This window comes from Mesoplodon mirus, assembly GCF_964341445.2.
Source record: "Mesoplodon mirus genome assembly, chromosome: 12".
Taxonomy (NCBI): Eukaryota; Metazoa; Chordata; class Mammalia; order Artiodactyla; family Ziphiidae; genus Mesoplodon; species Mesoplodon mirus.
In genome coordinates this window covers 33,282,926-33,310,197 of record NC_138988.1, presented here as the reverse complement: position 1 = coordinate 33,310,197, position 27,272 = coordinate 33,282,926, and the positions used below count along the sequence as shown (strand labels likewise).

The 27,272-nt window shown below is 40.3% G+C and overlaps 1 protein-coding gene across 9 annotated transcripts in view; it reads right to left on the bottom strand.

The window, feature by feature from the left end:
- Positions 1-27,272, bottom strand: part of ERC2 (ELKS/RAB6-interacting/CAST family member 2) — a 968,268-nt gene that overhangs the window by 442,158 nt on the left and 498,838 nt on the right. For all 9 annotated transcript variants that reach the window (XR_014295433.1, XR_014295434.1, XR_014295435.1 and 6 more), the window contains one exon: positions 15,621-15,756. Coding sequence is in view for 6 of the 9 variants with exons in the window: in XM_082637445.1 (XP_082493571.1) it covers positions 15,621-15,756 (136 nt within the window). In the remaining 3 variants the exon portion in view is untranslated. The remainder of the gene's footprint in view (positions 1-15,620; positions 15,757-27,272) is intronic.

The window sequence follows — 27,272 nt, the reverse complement described above, 5'->3', positions numbered from 1 at the left end:
ATCTGGGGAATAAGGCTACTGATCAAAAGACAAAACTCTGGTTTTAGAAAAGAATGAGCTGTGATTACAAAAGAGGACGGTCTCTTGTGTGGCTCCTAAGGTGGCCAGAGGAATTCCAGAAAGCTTTTGAGTAACAGCCGCCATGCTGAGAAATGTACCAAGTTCCACTGGGTGATGGCTGAGCAGGGAAACATTCATTTGAAAATGAGAGTGTCAAAAACTAGACTGTTTAAGATGGTGGTAGTGATGTAGTTACCGTGCTTACACAGGCTCGGCGCTCCCTGCACAGTGCCCAGCACACAGCAGGTGCCCACTGCACGGTTGTAAATGACTCAGTGACTCTACCCATCGGTCACTTAAACAAAGAACAAACTCTTTGCTAATGAGAAAATTCTTTGCTCATACAACGGTTAATGGGTCAAAAACCTAAACACTCACAAAAGTATGGCTTTGTTGGAGAACTAAAATACGAAGAAAAACCTGCTGTAAGGATCTGCCGCTCATTTTTCCACCTTTCTCCAGATGTTTCCAGTCTGCAGACTCTGTTTCCCAATAGTGGGCATATGGGTGCCTGCCACACAGGCAGTCGTTCTGAGAGCAGGGTGGGAATTATGTTACCACTGCCCCCCTCATTAAGCTGCTCTTCCCTGCGCTGACAGCCACTCCAAGCAGCTTCCAATGAAGATGATGCCCCCTGCAGCTTATATGAGAAAGGAAGAATAACCAGGACTGATCTCTAAAGATGCACATGTTCAAATGCCAACAAGAATGCTTCTTGCAGGAAAATCCTATTCCAACAAACTTCAGGACAAAACCTAAATGGTGCAGCCTCTATTTATGGTTAGCCTATCTGATTATTCAGCCGTTCATTCATCCCACATTTATTAATAATTAATACATTATGATGATCTTACTACTTAATGGCACTGAAACGACCCAGTTGAATAAGACACAGGTCCTCACTTCCAAAGAGGTCACCACTGCATTTCATTCAGAACACCCACCCCCTGCTCTCCCCCAAGCCCCCAGCACCCGCTGCTGACCAGCATTAGCACTCTTCTCTTTCCTCCTGGACGCAACTCCCCAGTTCTTCTCTACTCTGTGCCAGGCAGCCACTCACAATCCACAGAAATGCCATGGGATCTTTTCATCCATTCTGCTTACTTACAATAATTCACTTATTCAGTTAGTCAAAAATGCTTATTGAATGCCTACCATGGGTCAACACTGTTCTGGAAACATAAGAGAATCCTACATTCTAGTGAGGGAGATGGACAAAGTCCCATGTGGTCACAGGAAAGATAGCTAGGAAACAAGTTCACAAACAACGGTACATTATTATATTTAGGCTGTGATATGCATGATGAAGAAACATAAAGTAAGGTTGGGACATAAAGAATGACAAGAACAATGAATTGGAAAGAGCATTCAGAGAAAGGCTCTCTGGGGAGGTAACATTTGAGCAGAGACCTGTAAGTAGTAAAGAAGTAAGTCACACACATATCCGAAGAAAGAATGTTCTAGTCAAGGGAACCGCAGGTTCTAAGACCTAAGGGCGGGGCAGGCTTGAGATTGGTGTGCTGGAGTAGTCAGAGAGGGAGCCAGTGGGAGGAGAGGGGTTCCCAGAGAAAGCCAGGGCCAATGGCACAGGGCAATGCAGACTCTGGTAAGGTCTCCAGGGAGCCCTCAAAAGCGTAAGTGTTGAACAACAACATGACATCATCCATATCCTCATCAGCGTCATCACGGCACCAGCAAACACTTACTCTGTGCTGTGTGCTGTTTTCTAAATGACCACAGTACTAGGAGGTGGGTACTGTCATCATCTGAGATCCAGAAACTTAACCTGCTGTATATCACACAGCTAGCAAATGGCAACACTGGGGGTCAACCCAGAAGTCCATGACCTTAACCAGTGTGGTAACAACACATCTTAAAAAAAGCAATCTGCATGATAAAGAGATAAAAGGGTCAAACCACTCAGAGGTGAAGGCAACTAGACTGGGAAGACTGTACCTGCTGATGGAAAAGTCCCTCCAGGGATGTCACTGATTCTCAGAGGATCCTTGTGGAGAGTAAGTGAGTATGCCATTAAATACAAGAGTGGCAAAAAGTAATGTGATTTTGGATGTAACTAAATTAACAAAATAAACATCATAAGTAGACATCTTGACGATTTTATCTATACCCCTATAAGGTTATATATTCAAACTTGAAAAAACATTTTTTGAAACTTCTCTTTGAGAAATAGTAGGTGGCTTTGTAATCAGGGTGGCTTATATTTGGGTATATATGATAATATTTCCAGATTCATAAATGTTGGAAGTACTCATCAGAAATAGGGAAGGGGCCCAGCCCTCATCCTGGGGACATTCGCAGGAAACCCCAACAAAGCTGCAGGAGCTGCCTTAGGTGAACAAATTCAGGCTGCTTTTGCTTAGAATGTTCATCTGCTGTACTTGTACTGTTGCCTAGTCTAAACTACAAAAAAAATCTCTTTGGGTTGTATTCCGCCATCTCCTAGTACATCTTACATTATGATTATGTCGTCATGGTTGTATCTGTCCGTTACACAGGGTGAGGAAGAAGCAGGAACCTAGTCTCAGAAACCCAAGAGATTAGTACAGAGCCTGAAACAAATGGCTGTGGAATGAATGAAACTTTCATTTCATCAGCATTTAAAATATAGAGAAATGACCTTATTTTTATATGGTTAAAAAGCTTTAAGAATTAAAAACATTATAGAATCTGTTAAAACTGAAAAGAGGGTTCTCCCTCCTCTTGTAATATATCACCCAGACATCACAGTCCCTAAAGACTGCGATTTTAACTACAACCCTCGTCTCAAACATTGGATGGTGGTGATTCCTGTGAAGTGAAACTTTAATCAGGTGAACGAAGCCACAGTCTCATATGGCCTTAATTCCCCATTTAGGGTACGGGGGTAAATAATTTTGTAAGATGAGTAAAAGGGTAAAGCCTTTTACTTTAAGAGAGCCTTTAAGAGAGGTGCAGTTAATTCAGAGATTATAGGCCCATTTACGATCAGACTCAGGCATCCAGGAGACATACATTCAATGTTATATTGTTTAACTGTTAACATTTTTAAATTTGCAGTTTTCTAATTTCTCATAAGGATCCTTTCACAGCCAAAACTGTACAACCAAAATAGAAACAAGCCTGCTACTAATGACACAGGGACGCTCTGTGCTTCATTTTCAACCCGTGTAATTGATTTTGACAGCATGACAGGAACCTAAAGCACTATATTCCACACCGCCAATGAACTGCTTTAGTAGGAAGAGGGCAAAACTGCATCCAAGTGAGAATTAACAATGGATACCTTAAAAATTCAATTTTATATTTTAAGGCTGGAATAATTTCCACCTCTTCCTCCAAAATATTCTTTATCAAATTCGGATTTGGGGCATAGCATAATGTGAGCTTATAATTAGAAGTCAATGCAGATCCCAGAGTCACAGGGTGAGAGAAGGAAATACTACTATGCCTGTCATAAACATTTTTCAAGTTTGCTTCACATCAACGTTTTTAATGAGGTGCAATTTTTTTAAACTATATCAGAAGTAGAACTTTCTTGGCCAATCATTCTAACAGAACTATTTTTTAATCAAGTAGCAAATGTAAAGCCATTTTAAGATGCCCAGGTGAATTTTTATTCAGCAAAGATAATATAATGCTTAATAAAGCATCATTATAGAGTTCGTTCAACCTCAACCTGTAATCAAAGAGCTGATTGCAAAATTCAGCTATCAGCATTGTAAACTGCCTATATCAGCATTTGCCCAAGTTTCATAAAATACTAATTCTTTGCAATGTTAATAGATGTTCAAGGGTTGGGGGGGAACTTCTTTTGTCAAATGATTTGGAGAAATTTTAAAGAACATTAAACAGTTTTCTTGATCACAGCACTTCTCAGTGTCTTTAATATGCTAATATGCATGGTGACTCTCCAAGTGAAGGAGAGAGTACCTATTATTTTCCAAAGGCATTTGACAAACTGAACGCTTTTTTCTAATAGTATCTCATAGAAGTTCACTTTCATAAATGTGTTTGGGAAATGTAAACCTAGATAATATCAACCAGGTTTTTGTCAAATTATTCTCTTTCTCTTTTCCCACAGCTCAGTATGACCCACACAGTTGAGGGGGGAAAATAGCCTCTACTGACATAGTGGCTTATTAAAATAATAGTCCGCTTCACAAATAATTACATTTAAAAGCCACATAGCTCCTGCCCTTGAGAAATAAGTCTGTAACCCAAGTAGGTCAATTCTGAGGAGTTCCTGCTTTGTTTATCTAGTGTCCAGACTGTCACAGTGCTAATCTTTATCTTATACCAAAAAAGTAACAATTGGTGGATGTATTATTATAACCAACTACTCTAAAGAAAGAAAACAATGTTTTAGTGCACCCTACAAAAGTCTTCAAAAAATGGCAGTCCTTGCAATTCAGATGGAAAACAGAATGAGTTCTTCAAATAAATTGTATTTAAAACCATGTATTATACTACAGGGCTGGTACTGAAGGAGACGAATTTCCCCCATTTTCCTGGATTCCCAACTCGAAGACATCCCTACCACTGACATGAATGCTCTATTTGGGCAGCTGCATTGACAGCGGGACCATGAACTACCCTCTCAGATGGCACTTTTAATTCATCACATGTTTGCATCCTTCAGTTAGTCCCAGGACCCCAGGATTTCAGAGTTGAAAGGGCCCTTATTCCAATATAAGCCTCTTGTTTTGTAGACAAAAAAGCAGACTCGGAGAGAACAAAAATCCCTTGCTCAAAGTCACACAGCTAATTATAGACTGAGCCTAGAATAGAATCCAGATCCTCAACTCCCTTGGTACTTTCATCTCTCACTCACTCAGACACTAGAAGCCCCATTGCAGAGCTGTGCTACATAAGGCCTTCTGGAGCTTCTGCTGTGGCTCACCAAGTCTCCAGCTACAGAAACATCCTCATTGTTACCCCTTTCAAACCTTCCATCCCGGAACAAGCAACAGCCCAGGAACACACTCTCTAGTTTACTTACAGAAGCTGCTGCAAATAAGATGCCTGGGAAAAACACCTTTAGTCAGAAGAAAAGATCTTGAGATATTCAAGGGTAAAGAATTTTATCATACTGATTGTTAAATGCCCAGCAGGTAGCACAGCACCTGGCACACAAAAGTCCTCAAAAAACATCAGTGGGACTGCTTGCTGAACTGAGGCAACATGAGGGCAGAGCTTTAGATGCTTTTAAGAAGCATTTAAGTCTATCCCATTAATTAAAAGACGTTTAACCAGTACTCTATAAAATCCATGTGAAGCCTCCTTACCCAAGGTTATGTCATCTAACTTTTCTACCTGTTTCTGGAGTAGCCTGACCATTATTTTCACTGTTGCTATAGTTACTGTAGTTGAGACCTGAGGAAAAATGCCAGCTCTTTCTCTTGTTTAATATCACCAAGTCTCAATCTTCTCACCTGTAAAAATGGCTTCAAAGATGGTAGCAACCTGATTTGTTTGTTGGAAAGTTTAAACAAGCCAATGTGTATACAGAGCAATTTGGCCAACTAGGATTGGTTTTTAACAGCTGCTTGTATTGAGAAAATTATGAAGCTGGGTGGGCAAGAATCCTGAGATCAGATGTATTTGTCTGTTGTGGGTGTCAAAGGGGAGAGTGCAACATACATACTGGATACTTGCTGTAGATGCAGTGGTGCGCTGCCCAGATTCCTCTTCAGGACTAAGGCACTTGTTCCCCAGCTGCCAGGGACATGCCCTCCCTGAGAGCTGCCTTGCCCTCCCCAGGGGTTGTGTGCATCCACTGATTGTTGATGAGGGGTTACAAAGGCCCAGCCCTCTCATCTCAACTGGGCTCAACTCCATCCAAAAGGCCACCCCAACTCCAGAGGAACTGATAGGAACTGCTGAGGCCTTTGCTGCAACTACATTACAGTTCAGTTTCTTCCCGTGCCCAATTCTGCTTCCCTCCCTTCCTGAGAGGACTCCCAACCAACCCCCTGCATATTAATCTCAGATTCTAAATTTCCCAAGGGACTCAACCAAAGACATTATCCTTGGCCTAGTTCATTGCTCCATAAAAAGTAGCAGCTATGTTGTTACTGTTGAATTCTCTAAGCAATCCATACTTGTTTTCCATGATAAGAGACTTCCTGAGTCTCTTTATGGGTGACCAGACTCTGTGAATGAGAAAAAGTGGCAAAGATGGGAAAACTTAAACCAATTTTTTTTTTTTTTTTTTTTTGGTGGTACGCGGGCCTCTCACTGTTGTGGCCTCTCCTGTTGCGGAGCACGGGCTCTGGACGCACAGGATCAGCGGCCATAGCTCACGGGCCCAGCTGCTCCGTGGCATGTGGGATCTTCCCGGACTGGGGCATGAACCCGTGTCCCCTACATCGGCAGGCGGACTCTCAACCACTGCGCCACCAGGGAAGCCCTTAAACCAATTTTTATTTATCATCTAAAGTATCCTAAGCTTCATAGACAGTTCTCACAGCAATTTTCTTCACTGCCAATTTGCCACTTCTTTATTTACTCTATTTTAAAAACATAAGAGAGAACAGAAGAAGACAGAATATCTTGTTTATAAAATATGCATAAAGCTTAGTTTATTGTGAGGGGTAATTTTATGTTGTCTTAGACAGTCAATCTAAAATCCAGCACTGAGGGAGCACAGGCCTGATCTTTGGACCTTTGGGTTCAAATCCTACTAAAGGCAGATGTATCTTATGGAACCAGAGGTCTGCACAAACAGCACTGGACAAGAATGCAGAAGGCCTGGGATCTGGTCTCCCTTTGGCCAATAACTCCTTCTGGGATCTTGGGCAGGTCGTTTGCCTTTGCTGGGCCCTACTTTCCTCATCAGCAAAACAAGGGGCTTGTATTAAACAAAGTCTATGGTCCTTTCTATTAAGAAAAACTTATGATTACTTAACCTTGCAGGGTTTTTCCAGGCAACATAAATAAGAAGTGAGGGAGAGTGTAATAGCAGAGAAGAAATTAAAAATGTCATAAATCCAGATCACCAACTTCCCAAACACGTATTACAGGAGAGACTATTAAGTGAATAGGAACAAGATTTTAGAGTTGTATTTTCTTTTTGCAAGATTTCCATCTAAATCATTGCCCATGTCATTGATTGTCATTTCCATAATCTGGAGTGTTTGAATATACAGCTTAGCAATGCTTTGGACAAGCCATAAGTCAAAGTTAACATTTTTAAAAAATTAACCATGCCCAGGTCTCCACCTTGGCCAGCGATGGTCTGAAACACCAACATCTATTAGAAAGAGGTTATTGATGTCAGGGTGACATGCACTGTGATCTGCAGGTGCCCCCATGACTAACCTCTGGTAGCCATATCTCAGGGTAAACCTGCCATAATTACCCTGGCCAGGAAAAGCTGGTTTAACTGGACTGGCTTTTTTGATGCATGCTGAACACGACTGTCCCTAGGGATTACTGACTCCCAGAATCTCACGTGTGTGAGTTATTATGTAAATTCTACCTTTGAAAAAACAATAAGGTGTGCTATCAGAACTTTTTTCTTCTTTCAGTCCCCTTGCCTTCAAAGTGTAGGTTCTTCAGTAATGCCTTCATTGTGTCTACTTTGAAAATTATACTGCACATGGTATGGATTCAAGCAGAATAGAAGAAAAACATACTCCCAAGTACACACCTTAAAAGTCTCATTTCTCAGTGGCTTTTAAAGCATGATTTCTGGTTCACAAACTTTCACCTGGGAAAGGAATATCACCCCATGAAAGCACTTTGAGAAGCACACAGGGCTCTAGCTGAGCTGCATTATTGTTATTATTGGCTAACTTGATCATCAGCAGTGATTTTAATAAACATATAAAAATGATGTCTCCAGTTTACAGCCCAAACCTCACCTCAAAATGAACCCAGAGGTCAAAGTTAAACAGAGGAAAAGCAGACTCTACAAAGCAAGCCCCCCTCTCCCTAGAGCTGAAGCACACCCTTCCTTTGGCACGTCTATGTCTGCTTCTAATTCTCACTGGAGATCATAGCAGGATGCAGGTTGCCTTCCCCTTATCATTTTGTATTTCTGGGACCAAAGGCACAAAAATGGGATAATATTAAAAAAAAAAAGTCTCATCCTCCTAAGGAACCTCCACCTAAATGAATAAGATTATCAGATCATTCTAGCAAGATTTCTTTTTCCAGCCCGCATCCCCTAAAGCTTTGTTATTCCAGAGCATTCAAGACTCTACTCCCATTTTAACAGTGATTTCATCTGACAAATATGTTACATTTCATTCTGCAGGATCTTCTGTCTTTGACAAACATCCACTTTGCTGAGGACTGCCGAAGAGGCACAAATGGAGCGAAACATGAAAACCCTGTGGCAAAGAATAATGAACCCTACTCTGTCTCCAGGGGGTAATTTAGTAGGTAGATTAGGCAACACTCGATTAAGGGTAAACCTCTCTTTTCCACAGAAATATATTGTGTTTGTACAGAGGGGCTATATGAAGTGGAGGATTAGGTCACAAATCCTCAGGAAAAAGCAGAAGACGTTTCTCAGAAGAAATATGCAAGTTACTGCACGTTTGGAAAAACAAGTAATACTTTATTGGGAGGAAAGAAGAAAAACTCCACATACAACAGTTTTATTTACATGATTTCACTTGGCTTCTTGGAACGTTTGTAACAAATGGTTAGCTCCCAAATACACTGCACAGGATGCCTTGTCACCCCTGACAGTCTATGAGTTACTACAAAGAGTAACTGACTTCAACTCAAGGCTACTAGAAACTGATTGTCAAATAAGATTTTCTGAGAAAGCCTACAGGGACCTGTTACAACAAAAGTCATTTTTTGGCTCATGGGGGATTATAGTGTGAAAGAAAAACAAATGTCAAAATAAATCCCCAAGAAAAGAAAGCACTTCTGTACTAACCCACAGTCCCCCTTGCCAATGTTCTGTGTCCTCCACAGACCTGCAAATACTTGAGTATTTCTCATCGTCTGAAACCATGAACCGAGTTTGGAAATGTTGGATGAAGCTCAGTCCACATGTCAACAACACGATGGAATTTATCCATAATTTAATGGAACTTCCCAACCTCTACCTATCAAGGTAGAAAATCACAAGACAAAAGAAATAAAACACCTCGGAGTATTAAAAAAAAATCATATTAAGTTCTAATGAAAATTTGAACAAATGTGGATTTTTCTTTTAAACCTATGTTAGGATGACTTTTCTCATCTTTCCATGTGTTGAACAAGACGGCTGAAATGGAGCCTTCCTAAATCACTCTACACCATGCCAACAGAACAGCCATGGAAAACTAGGAACTAAATAATCATATTTTGACAATGATGAATCTCTTAACTCTGCTGGTCAGGTTTCTTCCAATGGCAGTAGTTAGAAGTGTACCATAACACATGAACATAGATCACAGTTACAGTAACAATTTTAAGCTTAGGGAATTGAACTTAGCTCAGTGACTCAGTGATGAACGTACAGATATGAGGCTTAAAAACTGCTGCTTAAAACATATGTGTCCCTCTGTGAAGAAAAAACTTAGCAAAGCTTGGGAACTTCATAAAGAACTATATGTTTTGCTGAAATCTATGCATTTTTGAGGTTTATGTTGTTTGTTACACTTCCTCTGCTAGCCATTCCAACTCTAATTGGAGGAGCCAAGTAAAGGAAGTCCCATTGGAAAAAAGATATGGATGCACAGAGTTGCACAAATTGAAAAATAAAATTGTCTTTCTAGGTTTTTTTATTTTTTAGAACTTTACTAAAAGGACAAGAACAAATGGGAGCATTCATTTGCTTTTTAAACTGATCACACTTGGGTTTAACCACTGGCAGAGAAGAAACTTTACAGTTCCCTGGGAACCTATAATTTGGAAACGGAAGCATACAAGAACAGACTTTAGTTTTCAAGCAATAAATTGAAGAGAATTCTGCAGACATACAACAGAAAAGAAGCATAAAATATTGGCGCATGTATTTCTTAGAATGTTAGTTCATTAACTCGATAAGCTGCACAGGGAAAAATGCAGCCAAAATCTACAAAGATGTCCACTGAGACTTCAAATTGGCATATTTACTCAGCAAGAAATAGCTAGAGGTCGGGGGTGGGGGGGGGTGGGGGGGTGGGGGGGGTGGGGAATGCACCCCATTCTGGTAATGACGATTTAGGGTGAATCTTCGGCAAAACACCTTGTTGAAAAATGTTCATGTGGGCTCTAGTGGGACACACAGAAGCCCAAAGCCCCAAGGCCAGTCATAAATATTATGCTCTATAATCTGTGTCCTGGGAAACAGTTCTAAAGAATTATACAAGAAAATCATGATCTTTCACATCTTACTTTCACACACAATTCAACATAAACTTGAAAAATGTTTAAATTTTTCCTCCTTATTGCCCAAAATGTTTTTTTAATGCTTTATTGGAAACTTCCATTTACTGGTGTGTGCTCTATATCTGTATTACTCATCAGTGTAAAACAATTGCAAAGTATTTGTTGGGTGATACTCCCAATGGTCACTGTCTTCTATGTTTAAAAGCTGATTATCAGTCTCTCTGGGAGAAAGCTCTAACAACTGAACATCACACACATCAGGTACTATGCTAGGCTCTTTCATAAACCTCAACTTATTTAACCCACCCATGGACGTAGAGAGTGTAATCCCCACTTACAGATGAAAAAAGTGAGGGTCAGAGAGATTCCCTGCCTTACTCAAGGTCCTGAGCTAAAAATAATAAGGGCCACTACTGGAACACTGGACAGTTCAGCTCCATGGGTCTTTATCTTTCCCTTCCTGCTCTCTTTGCCAATTCCCCCCCCCAAAATTTTTTTAGAACTTAAATTAAGAACACTCTCTATTCCTATAGATTGTGGGTATTCCTCTGGGGAACAATAACTCAAGCTATTCAAGGTATTTTCTGAAAAAAAAAACCTCACACAAACATGCTGAACTGCCATCTGTCTTCGATGGGTCAAGCTGACCTAGCTAGGGTGCACTCTTAGTCTCTTTATTTACCCCACGTGAAACCAGTGGGATCAGAGCATGAGGTTGTGCAACAGAGGCTGCAAACCAATGGTCAATTCACCAGCACATGTGCTTCACTGGACCCAAAGAGTGCTTTAAAAAATTGAACCAATTTTCTAAAATCCATGGATTTCACATAAAAATTTACATTTTATGACAAACAGAAGGTCCCTCAACCCTAGGCCCACCTTTGTGGCAACATCCAGCCAAAGCTTAGTGGTCCCAACTCCTTTCGATGAGGCATGGGCTCTTGAGTTCCCTCAGTCTCCATCACTCTCAATTACATCCATAAACTAAGGCCACTGCAGCTGTTATTTTTCATTATGTTTATGCTATTGTTTTTCCTATAATAGAGAAATGTTTCTCCAAACCTTATCTCTTTTAACAGATTGAGTGACTGGTCTCAATTCTTCACCCTTCCTTGTATCTACTTCTTTACAATGTTCTCTTCATGGACAGAGTGTACTTCCCCAATCCTTGACTATTAGCTTATACATGTGTCTTGAAGTGGGGTAAAAAATCATAATGTTAAAGACTAGGCCTTATGAGGCCTAGCATGTTTTTGCTTACTGTCTTGTGCCTCTGCTACTATCATCAGAAGAGTTTCCCTTGGGTTGCTGATGCCCCTCCAGCCTGAGTCTCAGACTAAACACATGTGGAACAGAGTCGCCCTGGCCACCCACAGACCTGAGTGAGAAGCAGACGTGCCCACCCTAGGCCACCCTGGAGCAACTGAGCTACTCTGTCCACCTAAAAATCTGTGAGAATAACTACTGATGCTTTAAAGTCAATGAGTTTGGGGATGATTTGCTACACAGCATTATTATGGCAATTGCTAACTGATACATCTCTACCAAAAAAAAAAAAATACAAGCTGAAAGAACCAGACGTCATAAATTTTCTTACATGCAAACCTGTTTCTTACTTATATGAACAGCCTGGACCCTGAAGGCATTTGAGTTTGCAATTCCTGACATAAAACTATAAACTTAGGAACTAAAGAGGGGTGAGTTTGTGAAATGTTTCTTAGCATTACTATATTTCTAGGTTTGACTGAAATGGCCCAGTTTTTGCCTACATCCTGGTTTGGACAATAAATAACATGGTCACTCTATCTACATTCAAATTTGTCTCCAATTTTCATACCAACTGGATGAATCTCTTTGATCTCTCTTTGGAGCCTAAGTGAACAGCTATTATTATTGCAGGCAGTACTTTACCTGAGATTTTTCTGGATGTTATACCTATTTGGTTGGTTGAAATCATGAAGTCCAGGTGTCCAACCATTACAAAATGCTGGTGTAGAATCAATCACATTTAGTAAGTGCCAATCCCACATCTACCAACCAGTCAACCAACCAACCAACCAAACCAGATCCCAGTTGACTGATACTTAAAGGGATTAATAGGCTAACTTATAAACAGGAAGTACTTAAAACAACAGCAATACTGAAAAATCAAGTGTCCCCAGAAAGGAAAGTTCTGTCTTCAGAAGGCAGTAATTACTGCATCTGAGTACATCTGCTTAACAATCCAGGAAAGTGGGAGTTTCACTCTCTATTAACCTTAACCAGAGACATTTTCATCAAAATTAATCGTGATTACTTTTTATTGCATTTCAAATGCTATCCTTTATTTGGGGTGGTCAGGAATGCAACTAAGCAATTCCAGACCATGCTATCTTTTATGAATATGCCTATGAGGTAGTTATCAAGGCCCCTTATGAAAATATTGCTATATAAAAGTTCATGGGCCAAAACAAGACATTAATTTCCATAACTAGATGTGTCCTTAGAAAAGAAAAAATTAATAGATATAGAAAAAACAAAAACTTTGATGTTCAGTGCATATCAGAGTAGAACTATATAAATACCCATGCATATAATAAATATTCTAGAAAATGTTTCTTTTATCTTTTCCTTGTTACTATAATAACAGTTCATCATTAACACTTATTTTGACCATAGCTTATGCCAATTGCAATTCTAAATTCTTTATATGCATTGACTCTTTAATCCTCACAATAACTCTGGAGTAGATGCAATTATTATTCTCATTTTACAGATGAGGAAATTGAGGCTTAGGGAAGTTAAGTAACCTGCTCAAGGACACTCAGCTAGTAAATTTTAAAGCTTGAATCCCAGGCATTCTAGCTCCAGAGTCGGCTAAGAAAGACAACAACAACACTTAACTTCACTGCCACCATGACCAATTGGTCTATTATGTTTTGTGCTCTGACTGTACCTTGCTCTCTGCAGCCTCTGTACTTTCTCTGATAGTTCTCCTGGCCAGTGAGCCTTTCCTACTGCTCTGTTCCTTCCATGTCAAACTTACTCACCTCCAATCCCATCTATCCCATGAAGTCTCTCTGCCACTCCACAGTTTTCTTACCTTCCTCTCTTAATTCTCCAGAACTCTCACTATTTGAAGACAGTCAGATCTGGATTTGAGTCCTCACTTTGCCACTTATTAGCTAAATAATTTTGGGCAAGTTACTTAACCTCTAACGGCCTTCTTCTTCTCATATATCAAATGGTAGTGAATATACCCCTTATTACGGTTATAGTGGATCTCTGATTTTACCTGCCTAGCACCTGTTCTGAACAGAACTCCTCTCTTTCTTGTGGGAGATCACCTGTCCTCAATCTCAGCCCAGCAGATTTGGGTGAGGTTAACCCTTTACCCCTACATTCCAGGTAATCATATAACTTGATCCTGGCCTGGCCAATTTATTTATTCTATCGGCCTTTGGATTTTTGCTAGAACTACTCAGAAAGAACCTTTCTCCTCCCCCTGTGATGGCTGCACTTATAGAATGTAGGCTGGCTGCTGGTGGCCATAGTTGGCATCACTGTGGACAACCTTCCTGAGACTCAAGGCAACAAAGAGCAAAGCATGCCTGTGAGTAGAATGAAGACAGATTCCTGATGCCATTGCTGGAATATCTGCATGTAGTCAGACCTGAATTCCTCTCCTGGCCTTTTCAGTTTATTAAGCCAACAGATTCCCCCTAACTTTTTTTTTTTTTTTTTTTTTTGCTTAGTTCAGGTTGTTGTGTTCCTGTCACTTGGAAATAAGATTCCCAACTAACCCAGTTGACATAAGAATTTAATAGGTGCTATAAAGTACATAGCACAGTACACAGCATACTGAAAATTCAATAAATGGTATCCACTATTGTTATTGTTCCTCTACATTAGTTTCTTGAAGGCAGGAAGACCTGAAGTCAGATCTATGACCACCCCTTACTAGGATGCCACTTCTTAACTTTTCTGAGACTCTAGTATTACCTTATATAAAATTGCCAGCATTATTGTTGAGGAATAAATAAGAATACATGTCTGACAAGGCAATAAAATTCTGCAACTTTCAGTTATTATTATCTCAGTTTGTAGGCTCTAATATAACATCTCATAAGATTCATGGGAGAATTAACACCCAAAACCCTGGTTGTCAAAAACACTGAGGAAGCCATGGATTCAAATAAACTACCAGTCCATCTTAAGACGATCCCAGGAGTGAAAAAAGGACCTGATGATACTCTCATGCTATCCAAATCAGGCATCGATGTAAAGGGGCTTCACTGACACCATTAAGGCGCCTCCAGGACACAGAGAAAAAAGAAACTAATACTGACTAAGTAACCACCTTGTGCCATGTTCTGTGCAAGACATTTCCTTGGATTTCCTACTCTGGAATAATTATTTATTTCTCTTTTGGTCAATTAAAAAAATGAATTATGAGTACATATTCAAATTATCTAACTTCTTCTATCTCCAAGGAGGAAACCTAATATATAACTAGAGAAAGACACTAATTAATAAGCAGAATTTAACATGAACTCTGGCCAACTCGAACTTGAACTGCTCTGTTTAAAGGCACACTGGAATAAATAAAGGGACTTCAAAGCAAATGCCCTGTTTTAGCTTGAATGTCTTATTGAACACATGGGGAGAGCTCTTTTGCCAAAAACAGGGATGGTTAATGAGGAAAAATTGGTGTTTTCCATCAGTCGGTTGGTTTCCGACCGAGATAGGCCATCCATTCAGAGATAACTATATTCCACAGAAAAGACAGAATAATGATCACAGCCTTGGAGTTTTGAACAAAACAAAACCAGTTCTGTAAACTGTCTGAAGTCAGTTTAATGCATCCTCTTCCAAATACTTTCTGTGATAATACTCATACATTTCCCTTCTGACACCAAAACAAGTTCAATATAATTCTAAAAGGAAGACATTTCTGTTTGAAGCTTCTTGCCAAATCTATAACTGCAGCCCTTGCCTTTTAAGGTGAGGTACAGGAACCAAGAGACTGTGTGTAGCATTAGTAGTCTCCACCGTAGCCAGCCTTTCTTGGGTACTATTTTGAAAATGATGCTTTGAACTTGGAAAGACCTATTGGGTTCCCTGGGAGTACACTGTTAGTGCTGGACTCAGAGCAAAGGCAAGTCCACCATTTCCATATGCATATTTTCCCACAGCAAGGAGTATATGTTGGAGGTAGTCAATCTCCAATTATTTAAGGGTTAAGAGGAGAAGGCTGGGCTTACCTGCAAATGCTGAGAGTTGTCAGCCATGCTATCCTCTCGCCTGCGGACTTCTTCCAGTAACTGGGCATTCTTCTTTTTTTCCAACTGTTGATTGTGCTTGAGGTTAGCCACCTTCTTATTCTGATCCTTCATATGCCTGAGAAAAGTCAGCACAGTTTGGTTAAATTCAACCACTGGAAGATAATGTGTTATCATAATAGAAGTACTAAGTATAGAATATTTTGCTATGGGTTCAGAAAAATTTAGGACCTCAGAATATTCCATTCCTTCAACCACAAGTACGTCTTGAGCACTCACTCAATGCCAGGTGCCAGAATGGCAGTGAGGCTGCAGTGGTGAATGAGAAAGGTAAAGTCTTCATCTTCCTCATGGAGCTTGGAGTCCAGTGGGGGAGACAGACAAGTACCAAGGAGACACAACTTAGGATTCCTAACGTTGAAGGAAATAAATAGGATGCTGTGAGAGATGATGATGTGCATTATGTGTGAACAGGCAGTGGGGTGTGGGAATGACTGCAGTCACTGTGGCCAGGGAAACCTCCCCAGTGAAACCTCCCTAAGGAGACGAGACTATGGGTGAGACTCGAAGGAGCCAGCCAAGGAGACACTAGTGGAGGAGTTCCTCAGGTAGAGAGAACAGCAGGTGCAATTCCCAAGGCAGGAAAGAACACAGTTACTTCTACATACTGGAAGGTTGCAGTGAGGCTAGTCCAGGCAAGGCGGGGGTGGGGTGGGAGCGTGGGCAGGAAGGTGCGGGGTTGCGGGAGAAGTGAGGTAGGAAATGGGACTGCAAAGGTAGGTGGGACTCAGGGCACAGAGGCCCCTGTGGTCTGTGATGGGGCATTTACTTTCTTCTAAGTGGTTGCTTTTCTAATTACTATTATTCTTTTGGATCACATTCCTATTTTGAGATCATAATCTATTACTTTGATTTTAAAATAATAATTACAAGGCTCCAATCAAATACACTGTCATCACTTAGCTCAAACAGAATAACACTTTGGCTAATCACCACGTTAAATAAAGCCCGGGTGCTTGGAATAAAAGATCTTAATGAATCTATAGGATGTCAAAGTGCAAAATCATAAAGTGATCAAGTGAGTAAAAGACTAAAGACAGAGGACAGGTTAAAAAAACGTGTGTGTGTTGGAGGGAGTTACAGCCTTAATGTGGACTATTTCACCAGTAGTGTTTAGCAAAACATTCCACAGATTTAGGCAACCATGTCGACAGCAGCTGCTATAAATCTAATCCAACACACGAGCAGGCAGGAGGGCAGTACAGAGAGCTCAGAAGCAGTGATTCCCGAAGAGGGGAGCCACAGGGCAGAATCACTTGGGGTCCTTGCTAATCCCTCTGTCCCCTCTCCCCAGCATTGCTGAGTCAGCGACTGTTACTGAGCCCTGACTCCCAAAAGAAGCGTATTGACAATCACTGTTCTTGCAAAGTTATGAATGAGATGAAAACTAGACAAGCAGCAAACATGTCCAGAGGAAACCATTAATAACCAGGTGGAAGTCAGGCTCAACGAGAAACCCTTATTTCTAGTCCTCATAAAATTATACACTCCCCTACTCCCTCCCACTCCAAGAAAATGAAGTTCAAGAGAATTGTTTATTAAGCCAAAAAATCTATTAGAAATCCTGCTAATAAAAATATTCAGAACACTTTGGCTCCTTATAAATATTTACAGAACCAACTGAAGCAGTGATTTTAATATTCCTGGTGGCACTTATTAAGGGGGTAAAAGGTGAGATAGAATAACCATCTTCTTAGTCATTATTTGGATTGGATAATCACTGTCTGATATTTCTCATTTTTACAGGACACAGTAATGCATACATATGAAACTATGAAGTAAGGCTACTCACTAATCTACTTTTAGGAGATTGTCTTTTGGTTACTATAAAGATGTTAAGAATGACCTTTTGCTTCCTAGTTGAAAAAGAATATAGTAGTTCCAAAGCTCATTCTAACCCAGGGCAAGCACATTTTCTAGTTGCTTAGGAAATAAGATCAGTGCTCAGTAACAGAATGTGATGGAGAGGTCAGTAATATTAGTGAGGCGGTTTAATTAGAGAACATCTTTATAAAGAGATATTTTTTATTACTTTGAAATACACACTTACACAGAGCTAATTGCTAAATATTTCCCCTGCAAGTACCAGTGATAAATAAAATAGATTATTATTACAAACATCATTTGCACTGTTAAAAAAAACCCCACATAGTTCTTGGAGCAGTTTGAAAATATTAGACCTTACCTCCTGGGATATTGTGTGTTTTTTAAATCCAAAAAGGAAAAAGCAAATTCAAAAGCCATGCATCCCTGAAAGCTTTCCTGAATTAAGAATGAGTAGCTAAGAAAAATGAGAAGCTGAAGTTCAGACTCTGTGATGGAGGCTGATCATTAGCATTCTCCAACCATTCCTTCAAATACTGTCTTACTTAGGACACCAGTGATTAGAAAAGAAAAGTTGGGTTTTGAATGGCACTGCTTAGGATTTGGGCCAATTAGATCAGTGCAGAGTAAGGTGATAAAAGTGACCATCTTGTCTCTGTACACGTGAACATCAAGAGATCCATACACAGTGTTCAAACTCCTTTGCAGGACTGCTATGGCTTTCAAATATATTTCTATCATTGGAAGTGTGTCTTCTAGTAAAAGCCTACTTGAAAGTTAAAAAGGGAAGGAAAAATTGCTCTGCCAGAGGTAGGATAGAGGTAAGGAGTAGGGGGGCCTAAGAACAGGTGATCAGAACCTCATCTACTAGACAATCTCTCTCAGGTGGCCCTCAGGGAAGCCATAAATCTGCCTGAAGCACAGGTCAGAAACAGCAATTTACAGAGTAGGAGGAGAGACAGGGAGGCAGATAGAGAAGTCATGAAATTAAAAAATTTGAGATACCTTGGAGAAGAGTAAATGCACCCACAGAAGCTCACTAGAAGGAATGACCATAGTGATTTTTGCTACTAATAAACTTGACATTTCCAAGAATGAAATCTGTAAGTGACTTAACAGTCCTCTTACCACCTGCAAGAGTAAATTCACACTGCATAAATCGTGCTAAACTCAGTACAGATCTCAATTGTCTCTAATTTAAGAAGGCAGAGCTCCTGGGGGTACAGACTGCAAAGCCCTCTGGCAATACTGCCTCAGGGGAAGGTGTCATTGACACCCACTTCCCAAACTCCCACCCACTAGGCAACTCAGGCATTCCAAGGCTATGCCAGAGACTGACCTACTCCATGTTTGGGAAAAGAAGGTTTTTTTGGAGTGAACTATTTCTTTTTTTTTTTTTTTTTTTTTTGGAGTGAACTATTTCTGAAAGGAAACACCATTAAAAATATATCCAAGACACAGTTTTTCTTTTAAAAAGCAGTTACAGGATCGGGGGGTGGATAGAGGCTAGTTGGAGAGCACAGTGATAGGGTCAGTTTTCAATGTTTGCCTTAAATTGACCAGTTTCATAAAGCAAGTCATGTCACTTTTCAAAATTCAGCCATCATTAACAAATTTGGACTAAATTTAAAAATTCCAACAGGTATCAAGATCAACAATGGCTACCATATTAAGAATGAATGCCTGACGTTTCTCCAAAGAAGACATACAGATGGCTAACAGGCACATGAGAAGATGCTCAACATCACTAATTATTAGAGAAATGCAAATCAAAACTACAATGAGGTACCATCTCACACCAGTCAGAATGGTCATCATTAAAAAGTCTACAAATAACAAATGCTGGAGAGGGTGTGGAGAAAAGGAAACCCTCCTACACTGATGGTGGGAATGCAAATTGGTGCAGCCACTATGGACAACAATACGGAGGTTCCTCAAAAAACTAAAAATAGAGTTGCCATATGATCCTACAATCCCACTCCTGGGCATATATCTGGAGAAAACTATAATTTCAAAAGATACATGCACTCCAATGTTCACTACAGCACTATTTACAATAGCCAAGATACGGAAGCCATCAAAACGTCCATTGACAGATGAATGGATAAAGATGTGGTTGGTGTGTGTGTGTGTGTGTGTGTGTGTGTGTGTGTGTGTGTAATGGAATACTACTCAGCCATAAACAAGAATGAAATTATGCCATTTTTGGCAACATGGGTGGACCTAGAGATTATCATACTAAGTGAAGTCAGAAAGAGAAAGACAAATACCATATGATATCACTTAGGAGTGGAATCTAAAATATGACACAAATGAACTTATCTATGAAACAGAAACAGACTCATAAACATAGAGAACAGACTTGTGGTTGCCAAGGGCTCTGGAGGGAGGGTGGAGAGGAATGGATTTGGAGTTTGGGATTAGCAGATGCAAACTATTAATATAGAGAATGGATAAACAACAAGGCCCTTCTGTATAGCACAGGGAACAATATTCAGTATCCTGTAATAAAGTCTAATGGAAAAGAATACAAAAAAGAATGTATATATATGTATAACTGAGTAACTTGATATATGGCAGAAATTAACATAACATTGTAAATTATACCTCAAATAAAATAAATTTTAAAAAAGGAATAAATGAGCAGAATTTTACTATTTTCACTAAAATAGTCCATCAAATTAAAATTAGAAAGTATTCTCTAACTTGCTGTTGAGAATGCATCAGGCCCTCAAAAATATTTGAATGAATGAATGCTTGCACCTATGTCACTGTCATCTCTCTATGTTAATATATAATAGATACTATAATATTGTTTGAACTTAGAAACCATATCAAATACTTTCAAAAATCCTACACCTTCTATGAAACTCAGAATAAATACTACTTTCACCAGGTTTGAGATCTCTTTCATTTATTTAAACTTTTATGATTTTTAGTTCTCCTGCCTTTAATACCATACTTTCTCCCACTTATCATACTGTGTTTGAGGGCTTAGTACCTCTCTTCTTTCTTTTTCTTTCTTCCCAAAGGAAAGAGAACTGTTCTCTAGAATTACGTAGCCTGGAGCATAGGACAGGAGATGCATATGTTTCTCTATGGGCATGTGTACATTTGCATATAAACTAGAAGATCAAAACTTCCCTTTTAAAATCTCGGCAGAAACAAGATGTCATTTTTTACCCATCTGCTCTCAAAATCTTTAAAGATTGATAACATCCATTGTTGGAGAGAATGCAGGAATCCAGCTCTCTCACATGTGGTCAGGAGTGTCATTGACAAAAGCATTTTTGGAAACCAATTTGTAAGTATCCACCACAGCGTACATACCTTTTGCCTAAGCAAACCCACTTCTAGGAAAGAAGCCTACAAAAATGCTTGCACATGTGCACAAATATATGTGTACAACAATTTTCACAGTAGCACCGTAAAAGTAAAAACTTGAAAAATGCCTAGTCATCCATCAGAAGGAAACTGGCTGAAGAAATCAAGTACATTCATACTACAGAATCCTAAGCTAGCTAAGGACATTAAGGCAAAACTGAAGTATGGACATGGAAAAACCTTCAAGACGTATTGTTAAACAAAAAAGAAAGCAGGTAGCAGAATAATACATATAGTCTGACCTTATTTATGTTAAAATATAAAAGCCTACTGGGATGTGTATGTGCACACAAATGGAAATGGCAAGTATATATACTCCTGGAAACTCCACACCAGTCTGTAAACAATGGTTATCGCTGAGAAAGGTAACTGGATTGGAGAAGGGGGAGCTTTCACAGTTTACTGTATGTATTTATACGTGCTTAAGTGAGGTATAAATACAGACAAGGAAAGGCACAGATACTAAGTGCATAAGTCAATGATTTTTGACTAATCAAAATATAGAGCCTAGCCAGCACTCAGCCTCATGTCCCTTCCCCCTGCCCTAAAATAATCTCTGTTCTAACTTTTATCTACATGTATTTGTTTTGTCTATTCTTGAACTTCAAAGAATCATTCAGTACATGCTCTTTTGTATCTGACTTCTTTGACTCAAGGCAAGGTTTTGGTATCACTCATATTGTTGTATGTAAGCTCCACCTTACTGCTGAATAGTATCCCATTGCTATGAATATACCACAGTTTGATTAGCTATTCGCTTGTTAAGTGGATATTTGGGCTGTTTCCAATTTTTTACTGCTAAGAATAAGCTTGCAATGAACATTCTTGTATCAGTTTTTCTTTTCCCCTGTGGACATGTTTTCATTTCTCTTGGATAAATAACTAGACGTAGGTTTAACTCAGAGTGTAAAATGGTACAACCACTGTGGAAGATAATTTCTGGGTTATATGAATCTTCCAGGAGCAGCTGCAGTGCAGGGGGTAGTAGCATAAACTCTGGAGCCAGACTGCCTGGGTTTCCATCAGAAGTCCACTACTCTATAGCTGTGTGACCACAGGCAACTTTCTTAACCTCTCTGTACCTCACATATAAAATGGAAATAACTGTGTGTAACTCACAGAGTTATCGTGAAGAGTTGATGAATTAGTACAGGTAAAATGCTTAGAGCAGACTACAGTATGTTCCCTCCCTCTCACACTTAGTTTACAATATGAATGTAATCATGTCTTGTGCAATACTGTGAACACATACTTAGTGTCTTGCTTCCCACACCAGAATAGCAGGTATTCCAAATACCTCAGGCAATGGATTTTGGAAAGCATTACTAAACCCTTATTGTCATACATTTAGTTTCCGCTTGTGATTTCCTTTATAATAAGATAAGTTACATTCTTGGAAGGTTATCCTAATGAAAGTGTTGCAGGAAGGTCACGACAAGCATGGGTAAGTGAGCTGGGATCCTGAAGTGACTGCACAAGTAGATGGGCCACACACACACAATGGAAGCTGACAATGAGTACTGCATGCAGAATTTCCCATAATAAAAGCTTTTACTTTTAACCACTGAGATGATCCCATTTTTTTTTAAAGCTTGTAAATACCATTCAGTACTTCAGCATAGCTATAAATTTTAGAAAGCTATCATAAATATTCTAAAGATATTTTTACAGCATGCACAAATGTGCTGAATATCATGAGCATGGTATTCCTTCCTGAAAGAGAAAGTATCTGGCCAGCTGTGGCTACTTGAATCTAGCTCTACCCCGCAACAAAGAGCAACAAGTAGGGTCAAGGTCTTAGGACTTAGTTCCAGAATGAGCCAGATCTCTTGGACTTTGTATTTTGCAGCATCCCCTCAAGAGCAGCCTACCTGTTTGGCCACTAGCTTTGACAACTACCTAGGTCCTTGCCAAAACCCTTCAGCAGGATGCCCACTATCTCCCCATGCTTTCCTTCTTGACTTCCCTCCTCAATAGATTCCCCCTCCCCTCCCTACCTATAGTCCTTTCTCCCTTCACTCCCTGGAGGTAAGTACCCTCCCATCTCCCTCTCTGCTGTTCCCACCTCCTCTGTGGTGTTTGGGGCTGCACAAGGATCCAGAGACAAGGCCACCTTCAGTTAAAGCACATGATGCCAACACACCTTAAAGTGACATCATTTATCATTTACCAGGACAGTTGGATATACCCAGAACCTGATAATATAGCTAAAGCAAGAAGGTGTTAAAGGGCAGGGAGTGTTCAGATTTGAATACTTGAGAAGTGGATCTTCCCAGAGACAAAGAGAGTCCTAGCTTTTCACCGTATAGTATTGGGTCCCACCAGCAAAACTCTCCTTGGAGGAGATGATTCAATAAGGCTATTCCTCATTCAGTCTGATGAGAATCATTTGAGACAAATCAGGTCGAGAAACAAGACAGTAAGATGCCCAAGACCAAGGACTTTGCTGCCAGATTGGCTGCATTCTCATCACAGAGGCATCCCTTACACTAAGCGTGTGACCCTGGGCAAGTTACCTCACTGGGGGGTGGGGGTATTAAATGATTTCATAAGCCTAATGCTCTTAAAACAGTCCCTCGCACACAGTGGGTAACTTATAAATGTCGGCCTGATCCCCCTGACCCAAATAACCCTCTTCTAAAGTGTAATCTACTCCCCTCATTGCTGATTTCCCCACATGAGCCAGGAAAACCTAGAGAACACATTACACAGCAGAAGATGGTCACAATCAGCAAGAGAAGGGTTTGTTTTTCTAATAGATATTTCACTTTGGGGGAGGTTTCAAAGGGCTGACTCCTTTCAACTGTTCTCCCTTACTCTAGCCCTGAAGAATCTCCTCTGCCCAAATATCAATGGAGCACTACCCTAAGTATGAACGGAACCCAATGACTGACAGCCTAAGTTAAAGAGAGTAGATGATGGGGGCCTGTTAGAGAAGACCCCAGGGACAGAGTGCAGAGAGAGCCAGCCCTCTCTGATGCCCCCTTGCCCTCTTCTAGATGCACCTGGTACGACTGGTATCCACAGGAAATTCAAATGGAAAAGGCAAGGCCTATTCTTCATCTGTCTCAGAACTCAATGTTCAGTCCATGGGCATCTAATAAGAAGGCACTCTTTTGTCAAGGAGACCATACACAGCTGTAAGGATCACATGATTACCTAAGAAGCTTGGCTCCAATTTACTATTTACCAAGTAAATTTTACATTATTTGGTCTCCCAAATGGGTCTGGTGACCCAGAGGGCACAGCCTGGTCATGTAGGCCTGAGAACAAGAATTCTTCTACAGCGAAGAATTCAATCTCATAAAATGAATATCAGTTTATTGTCAATGAAATGGTACCCAGTCAAAGTAGAAAGGAATAAAATGAAACTGGACTGACAAATATAACAGGGCATTATTACCCAGTAAAAACACAATAACAAACCTAGAGTTGTCATTCCTATAAAGTCATTCTTGAAAGTAAACTGAAAATTTAAAAGGTTGAGTCCAAAAGAAATGAGCTGTGTTTCTCCTTCCTAATTTAATTTATATTCAATAGACAGTTTTTTAAAATCTACACAGTTCACAGCAGGCTGATGGCTTGTTCTCATTTATGCTGCTGAGAAAAGCTTTCTAAACTCTAAAAACAAGGATCACAGCAGTGTGGGAAGACATGGAGTTAGCGTCTCCCCATACCTAGGGCGCCTGCCAGCTGCTGGTGGCGGACTCTGACACCCAAGGAGATGGGAGGAAGCCCAAAGTGAACCGGTAGGACATAGGGGGACTGAGGGGGGAGAAGTGGAGGCCAGACAGGATTGGCGCCTCTGAGCCCTGGGAGATCAGGATAGGCAGGTGGGAGGAGCCACCCGGGAGGAGCCATCCAGGAGGAGCTGTAGAGGAGCAGAGGGCGTTTGTCCCACCCACTCAGGCGGGGGGAGACTGCTGAGCTCCCAGGCTGGTCCCCAGCCCTCCAAAGACCCCTCCTGGCTGTGTGGGTCCCTGGGGGCATAAGAAGGAGGCCCTGGACACCAGGAGAGGCAGGTGGGAGGGGACCTCCCAGACCGGAGGAGCAGGAGAGGAGAGGAGGGCGTTTGCCCTGCTCACTCTAGCCCAGGAAGCCTGCTGGGCTCCCAGGTGAGGTCCCTGCCCTCTGAGACCAGGGGTGGGGGGCACGCCTGGGTCCCTTCTGTTCCTTGAGCCTAAGCCCCACCCCCATAGCCCCCAGGGCCTTTTCCAGCTCTGTGGGTACTAAGCATAGGCCCCACCCACCGCCCAAACCTCACCCTTGCTAAGGCCCCACCCTCCACAGCCAAGGCCTTCCCCCCCCTTTCTTTTTCCTTTTCCCTCCTCCTCTTTTTCACTATTGTGGTACTGATGTACCTTCCAGTTTTTGATTCATCTATATCTTTATATTCTTTCTAAGATACTTGTTAGTTTCCTAGTCTAATTTTATTTTTTACTTTGTTCTCTTTTTTTTTTTTTTTTTTTTGCCACCCCACGCGGCTTGTGGGATCTTGGTTCATGAGCCGGGGGTCGGGCCAAAGCTCCTACGGTGGGAGTTCCCAGTCCGAACCACTGGACTAACAGAGAACCTCAGACCCCAGGGAATATTCACCGGAGTGAGGTCTCACGGAGTTCCTCATATCAGCACCAAGACCCTGCTCTACCCAACAGCCTACTAACTCCAGTGTGGGAAGCCTCAGGCCAAACAACCAGTAAGACAAGAACACAATCCCATTCATTGAAAACAAACAATGAGACAGCAAAAAAATATGTCACAGATGAAGGAGCAAGGTAAAAACCTACAAGACCAAATAAATGAAGAGGAAATAGGCAATCTACCTGAAAAAGAATTCAGAGTAATAATAGTAAAGGTGATCCAGAATCTTGGAAATAGAATGGAGGCAAAGATTGAGAAAATACAAGAAATGATTATCAAAGATCAAGAAGAACTAAAGAACAAAGAAACAGAGATGAACAACACAATAACTGAAATGAAAAATACACAAGAAGGAATCAATAACAAAATAACTGAGGCAGAAGAACAAATAAGTGAGCTGGAAGACAAAATGGTGGAAATAACTGCTGGGGAGCAGAATAAAGAAAAAAGAATGAAAAGAATTGAAGACGATCTCAAAGACCTCTGGGGAAACACTAAATGCACCAACATTTGAATTATATGGGTCCCAAAAGAAGAAGAGAAAAAGAAAGGGTCTGAGAAAATATTTGAAGAGATTATAGTCGAAAACTTCCCTAACATGGGAAAGGAAATAGTCTCCCAAGTCCAGGAAGCACAGAGAGTCCCATACAGGATAAACCCAAGGGGAAACATGCCAAGACACATGTTAATCAAACTACAAAAATTAAGTCAAAGAAAAAATATTGAAAGCAGCAAAGGAAAAACAAAAAATACATATAAAGGAATCCCCATAAAGTTATCAGCTGATTTTTCAGTGGAAACTCTGCAGGTCAGAAGGGAGTGGCAAGATATACTTAAAGTGATGTAAGAGAAAAACCTACAACCAAGATTACACTACCCAGCAAGGATCTCTTTCAGATTCGACGGAGGAGTCAAAAGCTTTTCAGACAAGCAAAAGCTAAGAGAATTCAGCACCATCAAACCAGCTTTATAACAAATGCTAAAGAAACTTCTCTAGGCAGGAAATACAAGAGAAGAAAAAGACCCACAAAAACAAACCCAAAATAATTAAGATAATAGTAATAGGAACATACATATTGATAATAACCTTGAATGTAAATGGATTAAATGCCCCAATCAAAAGACATAGACTGGCTGAATGGATACAAAAACAAGACGCATATATATGCTGTCTACAAGAGTCCCATTTCAGACATAGGGACACATACAGACTGAAAGTGAAGGGATGTAAAAAGATATTCCAGGCAAATGGAAATCAAAAGAAAGCTGGAACAGCAATACTTGTATCAGATAAAATAGACTTTAAAATAAAGACTGTTACAAGAGATAAGGAGGGACACTACGAAATGATCAAAGGATCAATCCAAGAAGAAGATATAACAATTATAAATGTTTATGCACCCAACATAGAAGCACCTCAATACATAAGGCAAATGCTAACAACCACAAAAGGAGAAATCGACAGTAGTATAATAATAGTTGGGGACTTTGACACCCCACTTACACCAATGGACAGATCATCCAAACAGAAAATAAATAAGGAAACACAAGCTTTAAATGACACAATAGACCAGATAGATTTGATATTTATAGAACATTCCACCCCAAAGCAGCAGAATACACTTTCTTCTCAAGTGTACATGGAACATTCTCCAGGATAGATCACATCTTGGGTCACAAATCAAGCCTTGGAAAATTTAAGAAAATTGAAATTGTATCAAGCAT